General features: G+C 42.5%; 1 protein-coding gene across 1 annotated transcript; it reads right to left on the bottom strand.

Annotated features, from left to right (window-relative positions):
- Positions 1–1,106: 1,106 nt before the first annotated feature.
- LOC135083000 (facilitated trehalose transporter Tret1-like) lies at positions 1,107–20,979 on the bottom strand. The gene is made up of 13 exons (XM_063977761.1): positions 20,599–20,979; positions 18,277–18,536; positions 17,724–17,837; positions 16,689–16,795; positions 14,863–14,965; positions 13,631–13,757; positions 12,715–13,109; positions 11,746–11,922; positions 10,812–11,138; positions 6,386–6,575; positions 4,774–4,902; positions 3,637–3,765; positions 1,107–1,237 (listed from the first exon to the last, which is right to left on the bottom strand). Exons 1-13 carry the CDS (start codon positions 20,663–20,665, stop codon positions 1,107–1,109), a joined length of 2,256 nt encoding a protein of 751 aa, XP_063833831.1. The 5' UTR covers positions 20,666–20,979.
- Between the last annotated feature and the right edge of the window lie 2,982 nt (positions 20,980–23,961).

The raw sequence follows: 23,961 nt of genomic DNA, 5'->3' as shown, positions 1-23,961 counted from the left end.
ACGTCAGCGAGACTTCAGATTTGTATACCCTGTAACGTCATAATGTCAATGTCATCCCTCCCGTGCCGCCCTCATACTTCAGGCAGTGACTAAGTTAAGTGAGTAAGTAAGACCCTTAGTCAGAAAACAGACTTCTTTATTACAACGTTGGCAAACGACAGAGGCTTTACCTAGCCACGCCAAATAAGGTCAAAGATCTAAATTAATAAAAGATGTCATTAACAAAGAATGGATCTGCCCCTAATCACGCCAGGACAGTCGCCGCAGCCTCCATTTCCATTGTGGGCCTCCTGGAAACTGGGCCGCTTGCCTAGACTTTGTTTGATGTCTTTATTCTAAGATAGATAATCCTTTTTACATACAATGGGCATATTAAGTTCAACACACTTAGCACGTGTATGTTAGGCCACGAAGACTTATGCCCGTTTTCACCATCAGTCCCTTATTTTAAGTGACCCCTTTGAAAACAAAATTCCTGTTATGTGTTACCATAGGGGTCACTTAAGATGGGCATTAGTCTAATTATAAAAGTGTTTTCCTTGGGAAATCGAGCTGGAAAACGTCATGATATATTTTTACCTACCAGCACATTCAGAAACCTAAAGGCAAAACAATCAAAATACATTAATTTAATAAACTTTATTTGTGAACATATCATAGAGTATTTTTATTACAATTAACAACCGCACATACCTACTACTTTGTGAAAAATATCTGCTAGTTTTACATAAAAGCTTTTAGAAATTAATTTTCTTAACCAAGGTGTATAAATTAGGTATTATACAAAATACTTAGATTAAAATAAATCCATAAAGCTTACTTTTAATCAAAAGTTGAACTTAATTAAAATGACTTCACTTATTTAATAGTATACCTACTATTCTACTCATAATATCATTTATATTTTATTGTGGAACATACTCGTAGATTAAAAAAGGAATAATTAGTGAAGTATTATTAATTTATTCTTACTATTTTGACTTGCCATCTGTAAGTAAGGACCTATCCTGTGACTGCTAATGTCGGAATACCAGTGTGAAGTTTAGTATCATTCAGTTTACATTGGATGGAACATATCCCAGTGGTTTGATTGTCCAGTATGATCATTAGTGGTGCATGTGCATGTCGCGCAGCTGTCGCGCCAGCCACGCGACGCCGTCCGCCAGCCCGGCGCCCGAGATGGCGCTCGACGCACAAATGTGCCACGGCTTGTCCGTGATGCGCTCCAGGCCGAGTGCTGCAACAACAATCGTCATCATCACCAGACAGTCTGCCAATAGAGACAGATGGAGGGAGATCGTGCGGAGAGTTGTATCCGCCTCTACAACCGATGTGAACAACGCCTCAAACGTGACCACGACCGCTCTGCCAAGAGCGTAACGAATAAGAAGAAGAATCAGGTCATTTGGTGTCCCAGTGCTGGGACAATAATGATACAATCATCACATTTTTAGATGTCCACTGCAGGAAAGACCCTCTCCATTTTACAGAGGCAAAGAAAGGATTTGGCCTACATACACAGTACACTCTCCAAACTGGTAAAAAGCACGAGTGAATCGACGCAGTAAGTTCATGGAACCGTTCAGCATCTGCTGAAAGCTCGATGGCACTTATTTGGTGTTTAATGTGCGTGTGATGGCACGTATTGGTATTTTAGACATAAATCCTTGTTGTATTGGACTTATTAGTGTATTTTCGTAGGGAAGTGAGTAAAATATTTTTACAAGGCATTTTGCTAACGTAAACTTATTCGCTTATACGCTTTAGCACTCAGGAATCTAGCTAAAGATATTTTCCCCGTTAATTCTGGTAAAACCAACACTAAATCGTTTAAGCTCAACATTGCCTTAAGCTTATCGAGTTGCAGTGAGCGTGGTTGCGGCTGCGATCCGAAATTCAGTGAAATTCCGCGAAATTCGAGTAATCTAAAGTAAATCGCCGGCGATTGGCCATTGAGTGAGTCGGCGGCTCCGTGAGCTCACTGCGAAGCAGCAGCCGGGGCCGACTCCAAACTCGCTCGAGATATAATTTTAAAATTAATTAAATAAATTGTGTTAAAAATTCGCATAACGAGTCCTCATGATGAAAAGATACAGCCTGGTGACAGTGACATACAACGATTGTTATTAGTAATATGGTACAGTTTTTATCCTTTTTGTGCGGAACCCTAAAAACAATGAATTAGCAAAAATTTCCCTGAGCTGAGCTACAGTCAGGCGAACAGACTTTAATGGTAGAGGAAAAGTCTCAGAGAAAATGATAAAGAAAAGTGTTAGATAAAAACAAAAGTATTACTTGCACCCAACACATTATCGAATACGCGTTTGAAAAGTCGAGCGATTTCCCCGCGGGCCGAGGTTTCAGCTCATTAAAGCACTCGAGCGACTGCAACTAATTGAAGCGCACTCGAGCGCCGCTCGTCGCGATTACAAACAAAATAATTGACCGCCGGGGAATCAACCTCGAGCGCGGCTTTTTCGGAACCCACTGGAAGGGATTTTAATTGGCCGTACTTAAAGTTTAAAATTAAGCACACTATGTTTGGAAAAACCTTATCTTGAGTAGGTACCTCTATAATTCCTTTTTGAAACCTTATTTAACTTTTTATAAGACAACTTCCAAAAACAAACTTCCCCCTAAAATAACTTCAGGGCTGCGATTCCATCAATAATAAAACGTTGCTCTTTCACCGACTCTTACTCTCGATGTTTATTTTAGAAGGGTTTGTCACAGGACAGGTACAACTGTCTCCGCCCCTAGAGACACGCGTCGCGACCCGCACAGGTTAAGGGAAACTCACACAGATAAGTAAATTTTAACAAGAAAATATTGCGAAAAATGAATAAGCCCAAACTTCATTTTTAACTTAATTTTCCTTGTTTTCATTATTTTGTTGTTTCTTTGTTCGTGTTTTAGAGTAACTGCAGTTTATCTTAATTATGACGAAGTTTTGTATTGTGTGAGATTTTTTAATGTTTGCTTTTTCTTGTAATGCCGATGAATGCAAAAAATAAAAAGTATCTCAGCGCTCTCAATAATATTCAAAACGCATTTAAGTATCAAGTCTTTGACCAGTGTGTGTTGCCAAAGATGGTATATGGATCTGAGACGTGGTCACTTGCTATGGGCCTCATAAAAAGTCTCAAAGTCACCCAAAGGGCGATGGAGCGGGCTACTAGGTGGGCCAACGATCTGGTGAAGGTCGCGGGAAGAGCCTGGATACGGGTAGCGTAGGACCGGTTGTTATGGAAATCCTTGGGGGAAGCCTTTGTCCAGCAGTGGACGTGATGTGGCTGAAACGAACGATAAACAACAAAATAAAATGATAAAGAATTTTTTTGCCGTTTAGTTAGTGGCTCAGAACGGACCATTTGCCGAGAGGTCCCGGGCTCGATTCCCGGCCGGGCATAATTTGAAATGATGAATTTTAATTTCTGTGACGGGTCAGGGTGTTTTCTATGTATTATTTCTATTTACAAAAAAAAAAAGTATTTAAGTATGTTTATATCCGTTGTCTAGTACCCATAGTACAAGCTTTGCTTAGTTTGGGACTAGCGGCGCAGTGTAAAATGTCCAAGGATATAATTTATTTATTTAAAGAAAAAGTTTATGTTTGCTTTAGTTCGGGCGTGTCACCTGTGGCGGTCTGCATGGGCGCGAGCGCGTGCGGCGCGTCGCTCTTGTTGGCGAACACCAGCAGCGGCGCGCGCCGCCCGCACATGTCCGGGTGCGCCAGCATCAGCTCCAGCTCCTCGCGCGCCACCACTGCAATCATAATGGAACAAGTTTCAACAAGAATCACTGAGGTACTTATCTTTACGAGTACGTGATCGAACCAAGAATGAGGAGATCGTAAACGAACTAGTCGCTGACATAGATAGCAAGCTGAAGTGGCAATGGATGGACAGCCCACCCACAGAGTACGCAGCCACAGAACTGACGGCCGATGGGCATTGGCGTATCAGCGATCAGTATCTAAAGCCCGGTCTGTGAGCACGTAGAATTTCGTCCAATGACCCCAAGCTACCCATCCTTATCGCTCGCGCGTAATTATGTTGCCGTCGCGCTCGCGCACTCACTGCGGGCGCCCGTCGCACAGTCATCATTGGACAAAATTCTACGTGCTCGCAGACCAGACTATAGCTCATGGTTAGTACTATCAACTATCATCTTTAAATTAGTAGCCCAACAACCTGGGGTGGGGGCACCAGACCATTCTGGGGTGGCCGTGCCACCCTCGATGTCACGTAAAAGATCTAAAGTCACATAGTGACATAGCCCGATAGATTAGCAAGCTGAAGTAGCAATGGACAGAGCACATAGTACGCAGAACTGATGGCCAATAGGGCAGCAAGGTTCTGGAGTGGAGACCACGTACCGGAAAACGCAGCATAGAACGTCCACCCAAAATCTCATAAAGGACAACAACAAGGACCGACGACCTCATAAAGGTAGCAGGAAGGCGCAGGATGCCGGCCCACCAACCGGGCGATATGGAAATCATTGGAAAAGCCTATGTTCAGCAGTGGACGTCCTGTGGCTGAAATGATGATGATGATGAACTAAGGTATGCCTACACGCTAACAGGTAACAAGCAGGCAGTGGCGTAACACGTAACAGTGGAGGCCCGTTGCAAATTCTAGGGCTTTTTTTCATACCATTTCCCTGAAGCAGCTCGAGAGACTTGGGCCGGGGCCCCCTCGGGTCGGGGCCCGTGGCATTTTGCCAGCCCTGCCACCCTATAGTTACGCCACTGCAAGCAGGAGCACTCACCCAAGCGCAGGTGGTCGGCGGCGTCGACGACGAAGATGACGGCGTGCGCTCGGCGGTAGTGCCGCTCCCACAGCGCGCGGTGGCGCGGCGCGCCCGACACGTCCCACGCGCTGAACGCCACGCCGCCGCCTGGTGTCATGAGAGATGGTCAGTATGTGACATCATCTAACCGAATGGCGCAAGTACACTAGCACTAGAGTACACGCGCGGACTACTATAGTAGACCAGGGTAATATTTTACGTTATAACTTTTTGAAAACTTGCGCCAGAGAGCTGGCATTCCGGGAAAGCCTCATTTACTAAATTTGTCAGTAAGCCAGTAAAGCTCGGGTCGCTAGAGTCTGCGCACTTTTCTAAAATTGGCCGTCAAAACTACGGGTCTACTCAAAAGTCCGAAATCACTCGACAAAAAAATTATGAAAGACTTGTAACAAATGGACTTACACCGTGTACCAGGCAGTAGAAAGTCATGAATACTATGACAGATAAAAAACTAATCATATTTTTTCAGTCAAATTGTTTTTGTTAACATTGGTCTCAGAGTGCAATTTTGGTCCAAAAAATTTACAACTTTTAAATCTGTTTATAATGTTTGATCCCAAATAGTTATATTTATAAAGAAACTTTGATTATAAAATACCTATAATAAACACTTTTATCATTTACATAGTACTAATTCTATTCATAATTTGCTTATAAACTGATTTACAGTGATTTTAAATTGGCTTACCAGAGTAGGCCGCGCGTGTATTCGTGTAAAAAAAGGGGCGCGTGTACTGCAGTGCTAGGCAAAAAAATGTCCAAGTCGAAGCGCTAGCCCGCACACCGAAGTATGGGCGACGCACGGGTGGGCGAAGGAAAAAGTAACCGAGAAGGTGTTCACACTATTACGTCTTGGCCAATTTCCCGCACAGTGCACTTGCGCCATAATAAGTGTTGCGTTAAACGCTTAGGACCTTAGGACTTTCAACATTCCCCAAGTGTGGTTGAATAAAGTTAATCTCTAAGCCGCTTTGTCATTTTGTATTCGCTCCGCAGCAGCGAAGGAGCTCGCGTCAGTCGTAAACCCGCCGACACGAGAGTTATGGCCGCGCCGCGCGCTGATTGGTTCAGCCAGTTCAGCGCCCGGGACAATTTGTTGCGTTATCTGGAGACTACATGCGACGATGTATTAGGTATACCTACTTATTGGCCACAAATCATGTGAAATTAGGAGTGATAAAAGATGGCAAAAGGGCAGAAACCTGAGACTTTGCTGTGCTATTCGCATCTAGGTACGTAAAAACAGAACATTTTCTGCTCTGCCTAACAAAAACAGAAAAGCACAAGAGTAATTCGAGTAAAAATCAGTAGACCTATTTATTATTACTTGGAAAACAAAATGGAAATCTACTGTGATTTAGGATTCGGGATGAATCTCGCTTCCATCTTTGGCCTGAGGGTCTCTTTCGAAAGCTAAGAGCTTCTTCATTATGGACAAAAAAGCGGTTATGAAAAACTAATAGCAAGATAGATGATGGAGCGATAGATGCAGGCCACTACCGACCGATCTTTACGGAAATCATTGGGTTGAGGCCTATGATGATGAAGATGGATGAGTCTTGCTACTGACTAGAGAAATGGTCTTGGGTGCTGGCGACGGTGGGCGCGAGAGCTGAGGCTCGCTGCTCCGGCGGGCGCAGTGCGTTGAGCAGCGTGCTCTTGCCGCTGTTGTCCAGCCCCAGCACCAGCACCGTCACCTCCGTGGGCCCGCGGCCCAGCCAGCCCGACAGCTTGTCCAGCAGGCCCATCGCGGGGAGCTGCTGGAACATACATCAAGGATCGTTTCAGCTATATGTCGGCCGTTTGGTGTAGTGGTTCGAAACGGACTACTATTCCGGAGGTAGCGGGTTCGATTCCCGCACAGTACAAACATTTGTGCGCATGAACATATTTGTTTGTATTGAACTGGGTGTTTTCTATGTATAATAAGTATGTATTTACAAAAAAAAGTATTTAAGTATGTTTATATCCGTTGTCTAATACCCATAGTACAAGCTTTGCTTAGTTTGGGTGGGACTAGAACCTAGACCGGTTCTGCGCTGCCACCATCCAGGTGCTTCTCGCGACCTTTCGAGTAAGTAAGAGGCCTAAACATCATCATCATCATCATGATTTCAGCCATAGGACGTCCACTGCTGAACATAAGGCTCCCCCAATGACTTGCACAAAGGCCGGTTTAGCTATACAATGGCTGTAACATTGTGAAATCCAATTATTGCAAGTCACATTTTAGCTAGTAAAACTCAGTAAAAAACTCAGTAAAACTCATTTATTTCTGTAAGTAGGCTTTAAAAAAGCACTTTTACACGTCCCAGTATTAACCCTACCACTGCTTCAGGACAATAAATGGGCCAGTGCTGAGAAGAAGCAGCGCAAGAAACTCAGACACTATTGTCAGCCTCTTTTTCAAAGGTTTACAGGTTTTCAAAATACATTGTTATAAATATTTATGCGAGCTAGGCAGTTACGCATCCCAAACATTTTTATCTTTTAAATAATCATCGACTTTATAATAGCCCTTTTTCATTAACGTACTTAGGTTAGCTAGGTTTTAATTAAATGCATTCTGGGATTACCTACTAATTTTATATTCATTCAGGTCATGGCTGCCACTTATTTTGTTGAAAATAATAAGCAAAACAAAACTTACCACTTGGTTACGTTTAAGATCCGGTCATTTTATCTTCATAACAATCCGCTTGAAACATCAAGATCAATTCAAATTCAATAGGTGCAGTGTTTTGTTTGGTTTCACGCGAATGAAATTGCGAGATAAATGCAATAAAAGAGGAACAGTAAATTGGAAACGGATCGGCACACGTTTAGCAGCAAATCAGTATTGATGTGGACGCGGTTGCGCGGCAACCGGCCCCCAACACAGCACGATGAGAGCGCAATACACCAGCGCGAGTATTGTCTATTATTTTACGCTATAGGGTATTTCTTCGGAGGCAAAATTTTCGATGTCTTTGGGTATAGTTCTGTAACCAACTAACAAAATGGCATGCAATATTTTTTTTCGTATAGCTTAGCTATAGCCCTATCTGGCGCAAATTACATTTTTGACATAATTGCTCTCTTTATACAAAATAAAAATATTTGAAGTGTGATTCTCTGATTCATATGGTGTGTCCGTTAGCCATTTTCCGGAACAAAATGGTTGATGTAGCATTTTCCTTTTGATATATCAATATAAATTAAAATTATTTCGAAAGCTAATGAGTTGTCCTTCTACAAAAAAAATGTGTCATAATTTTAATTAAGTTAGTTTGTTCGCAAAAAAATAAATAAGCAGTGTCCGGCATAAAATACTGATTCATATGGCGTGAGCTGTTCTTGACCATAACTGGTCAGGTTTTAATCATGAGAGTCTGGTTTCTGGCGTGGAAGCAAGCCCATCTTGCAACGGATGAGCTAGAAGGCAGACGTGGAGCTGGTTGGCTTAGAACCTGGTGTGACGAAGGCAAATACTTGATTCATCTGTGCTTGGTTCAGGTGGCATGCTGATTACAATGCCTACTTTATAAAATTACATTATTGCATTAAAAATCTAATCTGTCTTTCTTGTGATGCTTTTGGGTTATAGATTCATGTAGAAAAATGACAACACTGTAGTCTGTATGTATGACGAGTATTGCTCGATTTTAGGCAAAAAACTGATTTATCTGTGCGTGATTCATATGGTCAGGGCCCTATATGAATCATAAAATAAATTAGTTTTTGGTCTTTCAAGCACCAAAAAAGGGTTTTCTAACTAAGAATGACATCCCAGACTGCATCTCACTTAAGACCAGGTGCGATTGCGGTCTTGTTATGAATAAAAAAAACATCATTTTTATGCTAAGAATAATTTGTGTTTAAACAGTAAATACGTAGTTATATCCGTTAAGCTAGCAACCATAACACAAGCATATTTGTTGCTTATTTTGTAACTAAATGGCGCTGTATGAAATTGCCAACGATTTATTTATTTTTATTATTATTTCAGCTACACTTATGGCGTCCATAGCACATAATAATATACTGCTGAGCATAGGCCTCCAATGATTTCGAGATTACCTGATTGCCATTGCCACAACCTCTATAAGCTCATCTCACCTTCTTCACCTTGTGGGTGGACGTCTTAACAACGATAGCTTGGATAAGTGATACAGCTCGGTAATCATCTAAAATACCTTAGTGCCATAAGATGAAAGTCTACATCCAGTGTGTGTTTATCAGTGATGACAAATTGTACTGAAAAGCGTCCTCTCACTGTAGGCTTACGAACCACAAAGTTGCATAGTGTACTATGGAGTGGACTATGCTTGTTTTTCATGCAATCAATCTGAAATGAGGAGATCCGTAAACGATCTAAAGTCGTATGGTGGCATAGTCCGATGTTTTAGCAAGCTGAAGTGATAATGGGCAGGACACGTAGTATACAGAAATGATGGCCGATGGGATAGCACGTTTCTGGAGTGGAAGCTACGTGCCGGCAAGCTCAGTGTAGAACGTCCTCCCACAGGAAGGCGCAGGATGCAGGCCGCTACCAACCGGTCATTATGGAAATCATTGGGAGAGGCTTATGTTCAGTTGAAATGATTATGATGATGACAAAATATTATGGATGTATACTAAAGTTTAAAAAAAAAGTTTTTTCACGAATTATTGTAGAATCGTTGCATTTTTCCATAACAACAGATCATTGTTTTTGTAATAATATGATTATTTTCTTAATTTAGAGCCAATTGTACATAAATATCATAAATTTTATTTCTATTTTTGATTAATATGTAACAAATTCTGATGCATATGGGCACAAAATATTTGAACGTCGATATCTTGAAAACTACTTTACAAAAACGAGTCCCTTATCCAAATATATGTTATTGGGTGTACCTATTTGCATATGAGTCTATGTTACAAACCTAAAATTGAATTTGAAATTTGTCCATATGAATCAGCCGAAGAATGCGATTTCGAAGAAGTGCCCTATAGCGAGACTGGTAGAGCCCAGTAACAAAACTGAGAATCAATTAAATTAAATGATTAATTTATCAAACACTATTAGCGTCTAGTACTTACCTACTCGTGTTTATTTATACTTACCTCATAAACAACAAAAACTTGAAGCGTTATTATGTTATGTATCTATTACAAAAACCTATAACTAAGTAAATAGTAGGCCTAGGTTCTTATTAAAATAAAACACCGTGTTAATATTAAAACATGTATTTACTTATAGAATAGTTACTTAAGTAGACCTACGTCACCATTGTGCTTTGCAACTTGCAGCGATAAGACTGTCACACTGAAGTTACCTATTTAAAATTATTGAAATTTATAATGCACTTAGGCCCAACTTGTCATTTGACATCTGTCAATTTTGACTATTGGTTATTTTAACAACGAATCAAAAAACTGGGCCTTAGTTTGCAATTGCTTTCAGAATGATGTACCTACAGGGTGTCCCAGAATGGATGAATCAAACTGCTAGGGGAGGTAGCTCTACTAATGTACTATCCCTAAAAATATGAAAAAAAAAATTTGAGTTCGAAACATTTTTTTAAATATTCGAAACTCTAAACTCGAAATCTAGTCATTATTTTCAAAAGTTTGTTAATAAACGAAGCGATCATGTAGGTACAATATTAATATTAATAAGAAAAAAGTACAAATAAACTCCAAACGCAGCAATTATAGCCAGATACTTAGGCAAAGCTGATTTATTTTCACTTTTTTAAAAACATTTTTTTTGTGTCCTCATGAGCTTTATTTTTTTCATATTTTTTAGGTATAGTACATTAGTAGAGCTACCTCCCCTAGCAGTTTGATTCACCCATTCTGGGACACTCTGTATATTTTAAAATTGTATTAATTTGTTGTCTCACTCATCTTTATTTAGTACTATCACAGAACTTTATGTAACGTTTACATCACTAACATTGTCTGTAACTTATCGTAATTAACAGTTTTACATAACATTACTTATCCTACAAAGTTCTTTGGGTTCACACGCGAGTGCTATCAGACTCTGGCTCCGATCGCCTTTCCTTTTCATCCGTGCCTTCGACATCCTTTTCTTTCTTTTCGTCCGTGCCTTCGACATCATTTTCCTTCCTCTTCTTGTCTAATAACGAGTAAATGTGTTCAGGCGTTTTGCCGCGCGTCTCGGGCACGGCGAATAGCGCGAAGATGGCGTAGGATAGCGTGAGTAGCGCGGCGAGCAGTAGCGCGGCCGGCAGACCGGCGCGCGCCGCCAGCGCCGGGAACACCATCACCTCCGCCGCGTTCGCCACGCACGTGCCAGCTGACGACAGCATCATCACTGCGCTGCGGAACTGGGAAACAATGTCCAGGTTAGGTAAGGGAAAGAAGAAATAAAATAACTGATTAAGAACAGACCAGCCACGCTTCAAAAACTTCATTATCGTCGTCATTTCAGTCATAGGTCGTACATAGCCTACTGAACATTGACCTCCCCCAATGATTTTCAAATTGGCTGAATGATAGCGGCCTGTATCCAGCGCCTTCCTGCTACAATTATAAAGTCGTCTGTCCACTTCATTCATATCACTTAATCTAAAATTATCTATTTCAACGTATACATGTGGTATCATAGTGCAGTAATGAAGTAAGGACTATGCAGCTGCAACATGATGTTAGATTTTAAATTTTATGTAATTGTTCTTAGCCCTCTCCATTTATCAGCCCAAAACTTATTGCTAGAAGCAATTATAAGAATTTCTACCATGTACCTTTTCCGTGATCATGACGCTTGCAACAGTGCCGAAATTTCGGATGCTCGTAAATAAAAAGGTAGCAATCCTGTGGATAACTGTTCGAATGTTAGTGACCATGAAAGTTTATAACAATTATATTGCTAGAAGCTCTGAACCATTTAGACCTTGATCCCTAGTAATAAGTATTATTTTGTAAAGGACCTACCTGATAGTGGAACATGTCGGCGAGCATGGCGTAGGGCGCGGGCTGCAGCCCCGCGTTGTCGGCCGCCACCGCGCCCGCCAGCGCCGCGCCCGCCCAGCCGCCGCGGCCCGCCCACGCCGCGCCCGCGCCCGCCGCCAGGCAGCCGCCCGTCGCGAACGCAGACGTGATCAGCAGCCGCTGGAAAAGGACCGCCAGCATTTAATGAAGGCTATCGTTTTAGCGCTCACCAGTTAGCGCCACTGTAGAGTAAGGTCCTGTCAATCGCCAGGGGTGCCAACTGTTAAGTATAAAAACGATATCCCTCATTGGCATATTTCGCTTTTGCTTCAAATGGTATCCACAGCAGTCATCATCATCATCATTATTACAGCCATAGGACGTTCACTGCTGAACATAGGCCTCCCCCAATGCTTTCCATGTTGATCGATTAGTAGCGGCCTGCGTCCAGCGCTTCCTCGCTACCTTTACGATGTCATCGGTCCACCTTGTAGGTGGACGTTCCACGCTGCGTTTTCCGGTAGCACAGCAGTATACCAGAGGTTTTAACACGCTCTCTCGTCACGGCACAGAGCAGACCCCATTTTGGTACCTGTACCTCGATGAATAATTTTAGGTATAAAATTTTTCTTTCTCTCCTTTTTCTTTCGTCCGTTCATTTCAGCCAAAAGACATCCACTGCTGGACAAAGGCCTTCCCCAAGGATTTCTAATTCAAATTCAAATAATTTATTCAGTACATAGGCCCTTACTAGGGCACTTATACACGTCCCATAAAAAAAATAAATCGACCGGTCCTTCACCGCCCGTATCCAGATTCCAGGCACCTCCCACGACCTTCACCGGATGGTCGGTCCAACTAATCAGCCACTCGAGAACTTTTTTGCCCCAGCGGCCATCAGTTCTGCGAGCTATGTTTTTTCTTTATTTCAATTAATTGCGGAATTAATATTAAAAATTGTTGACAACTTACCCTCCTCCCAACCCTCTCCACAAGGTACAAAGCAATGGCAGAGGCCACCAACTGCACCGCTCCCAGCACAACTGCCTGTCTTGCTGGCGTCAGCAGCGCATTCGTACGGAGCACCACCGTAGCATTCATTGCATTCAGGCCATGTTCTAGAGCGCTCGTAGCATTTGGCACCATAGTGGTAGTTAGTATATCGCTCATATTCCATGCACTGGTGGCATTCAGCGCATAGGTTGCATTGTCTGGCATAATTTCTAGCGCGCTAGTGGTTGCTTCGTCCCGCGCGAGCACGAAGGTCCGCTCAGCGAACTGCATGAGCGTGTAGACTCCGCACGCCTCCTGGCCGACGATGGCCACGAAGCTGATGATGAACGCGCGCCGGCGACTGCGGTCGCTTACTGGAAATAATACACATTCAAAATAAATGGTTTGAAATTATGATAAAATCAAAAAAATCAAAATCAAAATCAAAAGTATTTATTCAGTTTAGACCACAAGTGGCACTTATGAACGTCAAAATTATTATAGAAAATAATAAAAAAGAAAAGTTAGCCCTTATGGGGCACTTTACATGTCTCCTTATCTTTTGGGCCCTACCAGCGCTTCGAGACAAACATATGGCGAGATATAAAGATATAAAGAGTACGTCTTTATTCTTTATACTCATAGTATGACTGGTTCCCCACAGCACAGAGGTTCGCTAAGCTAGCAATCAGAGAGCATACATACTTTACTCAGTAGTCGTGTGGTTACAGCAGAGTAAAGTAGGACTACCCCTTATAATAATAATATATCGTATGAAGCGACTAGAAAAATGTATGTGAACATCAGATCTCCTCTATCCGTTTGGCCACCGTTGGGAATAAAATGTAGAGAGTGGTTACTGTAGTGGAGACTAAATGACCTGATGATGACTTACTCATGTCCTTGAGCAGCGCGAAGGTGCTCACGCCGTTATCGGGCGGCGGCAGCGCGGCCAGCTCCTCCGCCAGCGAGGGGTGGTCCACGTCCACGCCCCGCAGCCACGCCAGGGACGCCACTGCTTCCTGTAACATGTTAAGGATTTGTTTTCCTTAGGAATTCGTTTCTCAGTAATTACAAAATACCTTAAATACACAACCTTACCTTAATACCTTACTCTTAACTCACATACATAGATCAACCAGTGCAGCACAAAATGTGCTTTACAATCGCGTACACATCAAGCTCTACATTTTAGTTGCAAACGGGTACCAGATTTTGACCAAGACTGCACCGTACTCTATTCAGAATCGATATTTTCTATTTAAATGATCCTAATAGAAATCAAATCCCACGTTCAGGACCATTCACCACACCTACACACAATCGCTTCGCTAACAAATTATCATGCTTATTTCTAGCCTTGGAGTTCATGTATTAGTTTCTATGTAACTTTTCCTATTTATCTTAAACTAGCTTTCCGCCGGCGGCTTCGCCCGCGTGGGCTACATATTTTTTTTCCAAAATAAAATGTAGCCTATTATGTTGCTCGTGGATAGTGAAGCTTTCGAATGGTGAAAGAAATTTTAAAAACGGTCCAGTAATTTTTGAGCCTATTCATTACAACCAAACAAATAAACAAAGTTTTCCTCTTTATAATATTAGTGTAGACAAAAACTTGACTTGTTTTTATAGAATACTAGCTTTCCGCCCGCGGCTTCGCCCGCGTGGAATTTTGTCTGTCACAGAAAAACTTTATCGCGCGCGTCCCTGTTTCAAAAACCGGGATAAAAACTATCCTATGTTCTTTCCCGGGACTCAAACTATCTCTATGCCAAATTTCATCAAAATCGGTTGCGAGGTTTAAGCGGGAAAGCGTAACAGACAGACAGACAGACAGACAGACAGACAGACAGACAGACAGACAGACAGACAGAGTTACTTTCGCATTTATAATATTAGTTGGGAAGTTGGGACTAGCGGCCGCCCGCGACTTCGTACGCGTGGATCCTGTTTTACCCCCTTTTCCCGAATTTTCTTTGCTATAAACCTCACGGAGCCCGAGACCTTTCCAACGAATGCAAAACCGTGGAAATCGGTTCGTGCGTTCTGGAGTTATAGCGTCAGGGAGGAAAACCCGACTTATTTTTATATAGTAGATAAAAATGTAAATGTAATGAATGGCTGTACCTTGTCCTTGTTGTTGGCGGCGAGGTAGGCCGGCGACTCGGGCACGAGCAGGAACACGGCGCAGTGCAGCAGCGACAGGCTCAGGCAGCTCCACAGGATCGTCCTGCGGAACAATCATTACATTTCAGTCACGTTCATTAGATGTTGCTCCGGTGGCCCCGCTGTTCCTGGCTACGGTAGCGGGCAGGGTTACAGCGGGGTGTGGGGTGCTAAGAATCTCCGGAGGCGGACTGACTACCCACACCAACGAAAACTGGCCCTGGTAACATCATAAAGGTAGCAGGAAAGCGCTGGACGCAGGCCGCTACCAACCGGGTCACATAGAAAGCATTGGGGGAGGCATGTTCAGCAGTGGACGTCCTATGGCTGAGATGATGATGATGATGATTAGACGCTGCTACATTTGCGTTAAAGTAATTTCATTAATTATGCTCTATAATATTGTGGGCGTTGCTAGGCATGTTCATGGATAACTGCAATTTGAATAGCATCGGACCATTAATAATGTAGGGTGCAATTGAAAATGTATATCCAATTTTATTTATCAATCAAGAGCAGGCATAACAATATTTTTCCATATTTGGAAACAGAATTGCAATATCCACTGGACATTGTCGACTGCGTATATTAGTCGACGGGGTTTTTAATTGAATTTTCTATTCCCGGGCGTCGAGCAGATACCCGCCTCCATTAGCGACCGCCAGATGAACGGTTATTGAAATTTTACGTCCGCTGTAAGCCCAGGCTCGTCGCTACCTACTTTTTAATCATTTAGAGCTGGAGTTGAGTGTTATGAGCGAGATTTATCAAGATGAGTGCTTAAAAAGCGATTTTCGCAGGTCATTTACCAACTTCAGTGATGTACGTTTTTCGCAAATTGTTCTATATCATTAGATCTTGTAGGTAAACTACGGTCTTTGTAGGAGTAAGAACAAGTTAATTGATAGCGTTTAATTGTGTTTAATTGATAGTGACCAGTTGCAATGGTTTTTATTTGATTAAAAGTGACTCAATGCAACCATTGAATGCAACCGGGTAGTTAGAGGAGCGCTTCAAGACCATGGGAATAGACGTTTTGGCACGAGGAGTCTACTCTTATCAGAACATCTATTCTTGCCAATGCGTCTATGAGAGAATAGTAATTTCTTCCACGTGGTGCACTAATAACGGAATACAAACATTGCCACGGACTTTTTTTGGCCGATAAGTACGTAGTTGGGCCCGATTCAGCCGGTACTAAATCGGTATAATCTGCGCATTTTCTATCCTTAATACTGATTAACAGCCAACCCAACTACCGGCCGACAAAAAGTGTGTAGTCAGTCTGTCAGTCTAAGTGGTGAGGTTGGTGTAGGGATGTTATGGATATGTAGTTTCGGTTATGTGGTCGTGCAAAGTGCTTTTTAAAAGCCTATTTGCAAAAAATAAATGAGTTTTATGAGTTTTTTTATGGATACGGTTACGGATATAGGAATAATTGAATTGAAAAAATTTATTGTCAGACCGGGGTCCATAATCGTGTTAGTAACAATTTCCACTTAGCCTATGTTAGTAAGATACAAATAATGAATATGAAGCCGCTTACATAGCACTGGAGACGTGCAAGCTAAGCCAGCGCCCCAGCAGCGGCGAGTCCCACCTGTCAGCCAATGCCCTCAGGATGCCATTTGTACTGCCGCGGAGACGCTCTAGGAGCGATGCGCTCCGGTTATACCGCGATAATATTATACCGGTTTCGGTTACGATTACGGATATTTTTTTTTGCGGATATCCGAAAGTTTCAGTTACGGTTACGGATATCCATAACATCCCTGCTGTTGACTCACGTGTGCGGCAGCGCGAAGTCGGCGGCGAGGTACATGAGAAGGAAGCCCACGTTGTGCGCCGGGATCAGCGCCGCCGCCGCCGCGCCTCGCACGCGCTTCTCGCACATCTGACGACCATGAAGAGCACAGTTAGATTTAGAGTAGGCGCACACCGTTGATTTTTAGTTGGCCGATAGTTGTGCCCGATTTTAAATTGTATGAAGAATCGGCCAAATCGAATCGGCGTAGTGTGCGCACTCCCATACATGCCCATACCGATCAACTGCCCGACTAAACTATCGGCCGACGAAAAATCAAAGGTGTGCGCCTACTCTTAATAAACTAAAATAAACAGTGGATTGGTTTATACATTTACGGTCACTAACTGCAAAAACAGAGAACCTAGCATTAAATAGAAAAATCTGTGCAAATTAATGCAACAGGCAAATAATACAGGACGTTCGGAAGAGGGTTAGCCAAACACGTTCGGTATACAGGGTGTTAGGTAAATGGGTATATGAGCCGACACTAGCCCATGTTAACATCCCAACTAATATTATAAATGCGAAAGTAACTCTGTCTGTCTGTCTGTCTGTCTGTCTGTTACGCTTTCCCGCTTAAACCTCGCAACCGATTTTGATGAAATTTGGCATAGAGATAGTTTGAGTCCCGGGAAAGAACATAGGATAGTTTTTATCCCGGTTTTTGAAACGGGGACGCGCGCGATAAAGTTTTTCTGTGACAGACAAAATTCCACGCGGGCGAAGCCGCGGGCGGAAAGCTAGTGGTCATATAAATGGTATGGTGAAGTCAGAAATTTGATATCATCATTTTATTTTTTTTAATTTTCATACAAAATTGGATTTAATAAAATTTATTTTGTATGAAAATTAAAAAAATTAAAATGTGCTAGTGTCGGCTCATATACCCATTTACCTAACACCCTGTATAGGTAGAGCCATTTTGAAAATACAAGGTTTATTTTCAGGTATACTTTGTGTATATTTAATTAATATCTTTGAATTTTTGTGCCTGTGCATTAGGTATAACCCTTACCTCTCTGGCGACGAGCGGCGCGATGGAGTAGGCGCCGGCGCCGCCCAGCCCCGCCGCCACGCGTGCCGCCAGCACCCACCAGCCGCCGCCTACCAGCTTCAGCGACCAGCACACCTGCAACCAACAGAGTTTCGTCAACGACAGAGGGCAATTTAAGGGGGACTCTCGTCAACGACAGGGCAAGGCGAGCATATACGTAAGTGGGTTTTCTTAAACTTTACGAGATGTAACATTAATTATACGACTTTGACCTTGAAGACAAGCGTTTTTGTACATGTCGCAAAACGCAAACAATTTTTTTTATTACTGTCTCAATTAATAAACTTGATTGTCGAGTCAAGCGCAGGAGCGTGTATCGTTTTTGAAAAATATGTAGCCGAGGAAAAACAATTAATGCCGTTCATTAAAACTCATGAAACTCATTTATCTTTGCAAATAGGCTTATAAAAAGCTTTTACACTTTACATTGGCTGGCCAACTGCGGCGTTGAGAGTAGCTAGGCACAAATTAGGAAGCGTGAGTAGAATGGGATAGACTGGATTTAATGACTCACCACAAAGCACATCGACGTCGCGATAAGCGCGAATTTTCGCCCATAAGAGAGCGCGCGCGCACTCAGTGGGACGCCGACTAGTGATGCCAGGAACGTGGTCGCCGCCGCCGCCACCACGCGCGCGCCCTCCGCCTCCGCCGCCGCCGCCGGGTCCCCGCCGGTACCCGCCGCCGGATCCACGCCGTCCGCCTCCTCCCGCTCGCCGCTCACCAGCGACACCCACCCCATCGCCATTCCCAGGGACATGGTGGGCACGTTTACTGAAATAGGTTTCTCTGTCATCAGGCGCCGTGATAACGAATGCTCTGGAGGTTGTCTGGGCAAGTGTCTATGACATCACTAATGATTAAACTAAGTAATATTTTCTTATTCGTTTCAAATAATTCTTAGTAGCCCTCCTAAGTGCTTCTCTGAATTTCATTTATTGAATCTGAATAATAACATTAAAGGTTTCTACCTTTCTACGAAGACTTGACTCTAATACATTAGATACTGTGTTAGTATGTCAGTGGCCGTATCCGTACACCGGCCGTACGCATTTCGTGGTTCTAGTCTTTCTTTCAAACGCATTCTGATATGGTTGGGGCCTTTATTTGATGAGGAGTCCCGACTTTAATTGCGTCGATGCGCGATCATTAAATCTTTATTAAGTTTAGAGAGTGCGTGGTGATGATAAGCATCACAACCGAATCGTCAATATTATGGATTTGAAGTGGAACATTTTCTTCGTTCAATGTGTCGTAATTTATTTATAACACCGCATCTCTTGTCAAAGTAACGATCGAGTGTCTCTCATATGCGCACGTGTGACACGTGTCTCTCATGAAGCAGGTCTCGATCTTTGATTGATCTCATTATCATAGTAATTGCTACCAGCGGCGGGGAGTCACCTGCAATAACCAATAACGCAAAGTTACCTATCTAATTACTGTAATATTGTGAACATTTCCAATTATTTAAACATTTGTTTTTGCTTTTTTTGCTATTTTATTAACTTACGAGATTATTCGCCTACTTCGGTATTACATTTATCACGTAGTTCACTCTGGGCGATCATAAGATATATGATATTGTGACTGCGTTTAGATATAGTAATTGAATGTTATGTGTATAGTGTGTACCTACTTTTGCTAGTACTTGACAGGTTAAGTGCCTAACTGATGCTTACTATCTAACAGTACTCACATACTTTCACCAAGCAATTGATATCAATGCCCTCTAATCATCTCGATTCTTCCACAAGGTTTCGTGTCTATATCAGTTTATACATAATAAATACCTATACAAACTCTTATTATGATAATAATAGTACCTATGAATCAATTTGATCAATGACTTCTGACCTCTGGGTTTTTCGTAGACGAGCCGGCTGCGGTTTACAAAAGGAAAACTTTACGTTACGCTCCTTACAACTTGTTTGCCAACTACGGTCGTATTGTTGTTTACATAGTTAAGGATATATTTAGCTATTATTCTCTAAAATATCACCGGTAAAAAAAAAATGATATTTATAAGATTTGAAATTACTTAGTAAAGAAAATGTGAGATTTTTTCACAAAAATACACACTCGATTGTTATTTTAAAAATCATAAAATCAACTTTCGTTATTTTAGAAAACAGAATCGTAATTTACTTTTGGAACTTAGTCATTTGGAAATGCAACCGTAGTCGCAAAAAATTGGGTTTCTTGCGCGCGCGACCCAAACCGGATTGAAACCTGCACTGCGGTCTAGACTGATCTATCTACCACGTTACAAAAGGTTAATAAAACTTAACTAATACTTACACACCACATTCAAGCAAAGGAGAATCGACATTTAATTATTTTTTCTCTATTCAAGTAAAAAAAAAATATATTGCGGGTTAATTTAATTTATGCTGGAGGTAAAAAAAATCAAGTAGTGACATTTTTTACGAAACATTAGTGACACATTCACTGATACCGCCGCCTGCCTACCGTCCTAACGTTGCTGCCCTGTTCAACCTGAACGCAGCCCTCTCTCGCACCCTTATTATGTCTAAGTATCGATTTCTAGGTAGGGCTAGGGCTCTAGGGACTTTAGTGTCTTAGGTAATAGGGACTCTATGCTCACTAGGGAGTTAGTTTCCATCCTAATCTTATATCCCGGGCACGGGAACAGTGCCTAACAAACACTGCTTACTTTTTTGTGTCGGTAAACTAGGTACTTTAGGTAAACTACATACGTTTGTAACAAGTTTTTTTGTAAAAAAGTTTTAAGTCTTTTTATTCTAAACAGGTTAATCTACCAAGTGGATGACATTTATGAATAACTGTATTTAAATGTGTGTTATGTACTCACTTAGTAGGACCATGAGCAACTGGTGGCACAAGCCCCTCACGCGTGACACTTCAGGCACCACCGTCATTTTCACGCAGCACTGGACCCTATCAATAAAGTCTCTCTACTCCCACTATTGTTGTCCACTCCTATCTGGACTGTCATCAACTTGCCACAGGGGGACGTGCACACAATGGATGGCTGGAGCAAGAGGGTTGCCATAAATGATCGTTCCACTTTAAAACCAAACGAGAGGAGACTCTTGTTTATCACTTAGTTTTAATCGAAATTTATTTTTGCAAGTGACTTTAAGTATAATAGTATTTCCTGAAGACGAGCAGAGGTAAGCGCGTGAGCTTTACCGGCAAAGGACTGCGGCGCTCCCGCGCAGCCGGCGCCGTATAAACGCGGCCGGCTGCGCGTAGGTATCAACACTAACATGTAGCACGTGCTTGCTATAGCTTCTACATTGTAAACAGGGCCGGATTAACCATTTCGGGGCCCCTAGGCACAGCTCGTTTCGGGCCCCCCTTTTTTGTCGCGGAGGAAATGCTTTGCTCACCGTCACCACGGTCGTACAAACCGCCTTCTCCACCTCCTTCTCCGCCTGCGGAGCGATGAGGCGAGAACATCGCTCTGCCGCTCGCGCTCCGCTGCCTCCTTCTGAAGGATGACCTCTTCACAAAAGAAGGCGACCGCCATCCAGCATCCTTCACTTCCCAGTATGGCGTTGACCAGGTTCGGAAGCGAAAGATCCCGGCCCACGACCGCAGTGACCGCGAGGGTGTGCTGTACCGTGTCATCCGCCGCGCCGTATTTGTGGTACAGCGGGGGTTCCTCTCGCCCGATCCTATGCAGGTACCAACCGAAGCAGCATGCCCGGTCAGCACCTGCGCCAGACGGAACGTGAGGAACCCGTGCGGTCGTTCCAACCATTGGTCCAGAACAGGACCAATGGCGTCCAGAGTGCGGCGGCCAAACTGCGCGCGAGTCATGTCTTCCTTCCTTCTAGCTTCCAAGGAGGAGTACCAGCGAGGACGCACGCCGCAGCATGCTTTACCGTGCGGTAGGTCCTTGTGACTTACTGCGCTATCGCCCGCTAGGGCCTGCGCAGAAGGGCAGCATTCTCCCTCTTGTTGAGTGCGTCCGCCCAGATTGGGGCGCCATACAGCGCCATGCTCCTCAGAACGCGTTGAAGGGCGGGCTAAATTGCCATCATTGCAATTGGCTATTATTACAGCAAACACATTCTCACCCCTCTCCCTAGCCTCCGCAGTGAGGCTTTTTTTAGCCTCTGAAGGACGTTGACGGTCGACCTGTCATGTAAACCAAAGCAGTAATGCCAATGTTACGGAAATGAATCAGGTTCCACAATATCTAAATATGACGATTGAATGTGTAAACCAAAATAAGGCAAAGTTTTGAGGTGGTTTGAGTTTTGTTGCATAAAAATAATCTCTTAATAATCTTTAACATTTTTTTTTTTCATTTTTTAATCGGGAGTGCTGGGCCCCTGGTCATAGTGGGCCCCTAGGCACTGGCCTAAAGTGCCTTATGGATAATACGGCACTGATTGTAAACAGTGTGTTTATTCAAAATATATTACTTAGCATCCTCGTATCCTCTAATCTATTCGTCTTCATCAGGACTGGTCTGGCCTCGCGTGGGCAGATGAAGATGGCATCCACATGCAACACATTACATGATGCAACGACCACATAACAGGATCCTCAGGTAAAGAAGAAACCTAATACTCTTTCAGTTTGTTATGTTTTACAAGTGAACAAAAAAATAAGTGGTATCAATACTCCTTCCGCCGCCATACTCAGTCCTGCGTTAATATTCAGGTTCCATTAGCAAGGCATAGGCAGGCATTGTTTGTTGTTCCTGTTTATTATTTGATGACTGTGCCTCTAGTCGGTATTTGAATATCTGAGTGCAATAATTAATTTAATTCGGTTTGTCATTGTTGTGTGACGTTAATTAAGTGAATCTACAATACCCATGAATACTCTAGCAAGTAACGTCCACTTCTTCGAAGGCTGTTTCTAGACAGCCCTTTGGACATTGTCAACTCCGTAGAGTTAGCTTAGTTTAAAGTTTTAGAGCTTTTAGAGTTACCTCATTTGCAACTAGAGAATTACACGCTTCTTGTAAAAATATAAATTTATCCACAAAGGATATTAAATTAAATTACCATTTATGGCTAAATGTTATACTTTATTAAATCTTATTAGAGCTTAGGTATTTTAAACATTTTCAAACGCTAGACTGTTAATAACACGTCTGCGACATATACCTACTCGTAATTAAAATAATGAAAATTAATTAAATGAAAAGGAAACTTGCGCATTATATCTACCTACTTTTTTACACTGTCGAGGTCGAGACATATTTAGACCGCCTAACAAAACAAATGCCAGCTGGTGCATCTCGACCGACCTACTTTAGTGTGTGTCAGTTGAAATTAATAAACGTTAGCTAAGTGTTGTTTTTTATGAAGGTAATTCCTAATGCAGCACTTAACTCTAAAAACTCCAAAACTAGCTAAATAGAAGGAAATTTTGCCTAGTCCAGAATAAATGCAAATTGTAAAAATCCGCGAGTCACACGCCACGAACCAACGAACCAATTTTGCTGCCGCAAAAACCAAACGTGTAGAGCGCTTATCGCGAAGAAATCGCAGACGTGCGCCGCATCTCAATCACACCTGCTAAACTGCTGGCGCAGAAAGGCTGTAGGTACCTAATCAATTCGTTTGGACCTTAGGATTTCTTTAAGGCTTGGTATTTCTTCTAAAGTAGGTATTTCGCGCTGTCAAAATCTGCGCGCGCAATTCTTCGCCGAAAACAGCGCGTCAAAGAGCTCCCGCCACAATTTCCAGCTACACAGTATAGAAATACGCAGTTGGTTAGGTTACTTCCTTCCCTTCAAGCGTCACACTCACAACACTTTCTACTAGAAATCATATCCAAGTGATACAAATTAAAACACCTTTCAGACTTTTTGGGAATATGTTCTAGAATCGAATAAATATAAAATATAACTGCAGAAGTAAACACGGTTCAAAGTGGCCGTGGCGTCGCCCGACCTTCTGGAAGTTCTGCGCCGGCTTAAAGAATTTCAAGATTACGTCACCCGACCTATCGGTAGGCCCTTGGGAGCTTGAGCGATTGGAATTGTTTATGATAAGTTACTCTTAGTAGCGATTATTTAGAGCTTGGATAATAAATTTAATTATAGTTGTTGCAATTCACGAAGCTTTACATGTGGTTAATAAAATTAATCAGTATAGGTACGCATCAATTTTGTTCAGTCTCTTTGTTTATTAATAAATAAAAATATCATACTAAAATTGCAGAAACATATTTGTTTGTATTGGTC

This window comes from Ostrinia nubilalis, chromosome 22, assembly GCF_963855985.1.
Source record: "Ostrinia nubilalis chromosome 22, ilOstNubi1.1, whole genome shotgun sequence".
NCBI lineage: Eukaryota > Metazoa > Arthropoda > Insecta > Lepidoptera > Crambidae > Ostrinia > Ostrinia nubilalis.
The sequence above is the reverse complement of the archived record's forward strand: the minus strand, read 5'-3'. Positions and strand labels throughout refer to the sequence as shown.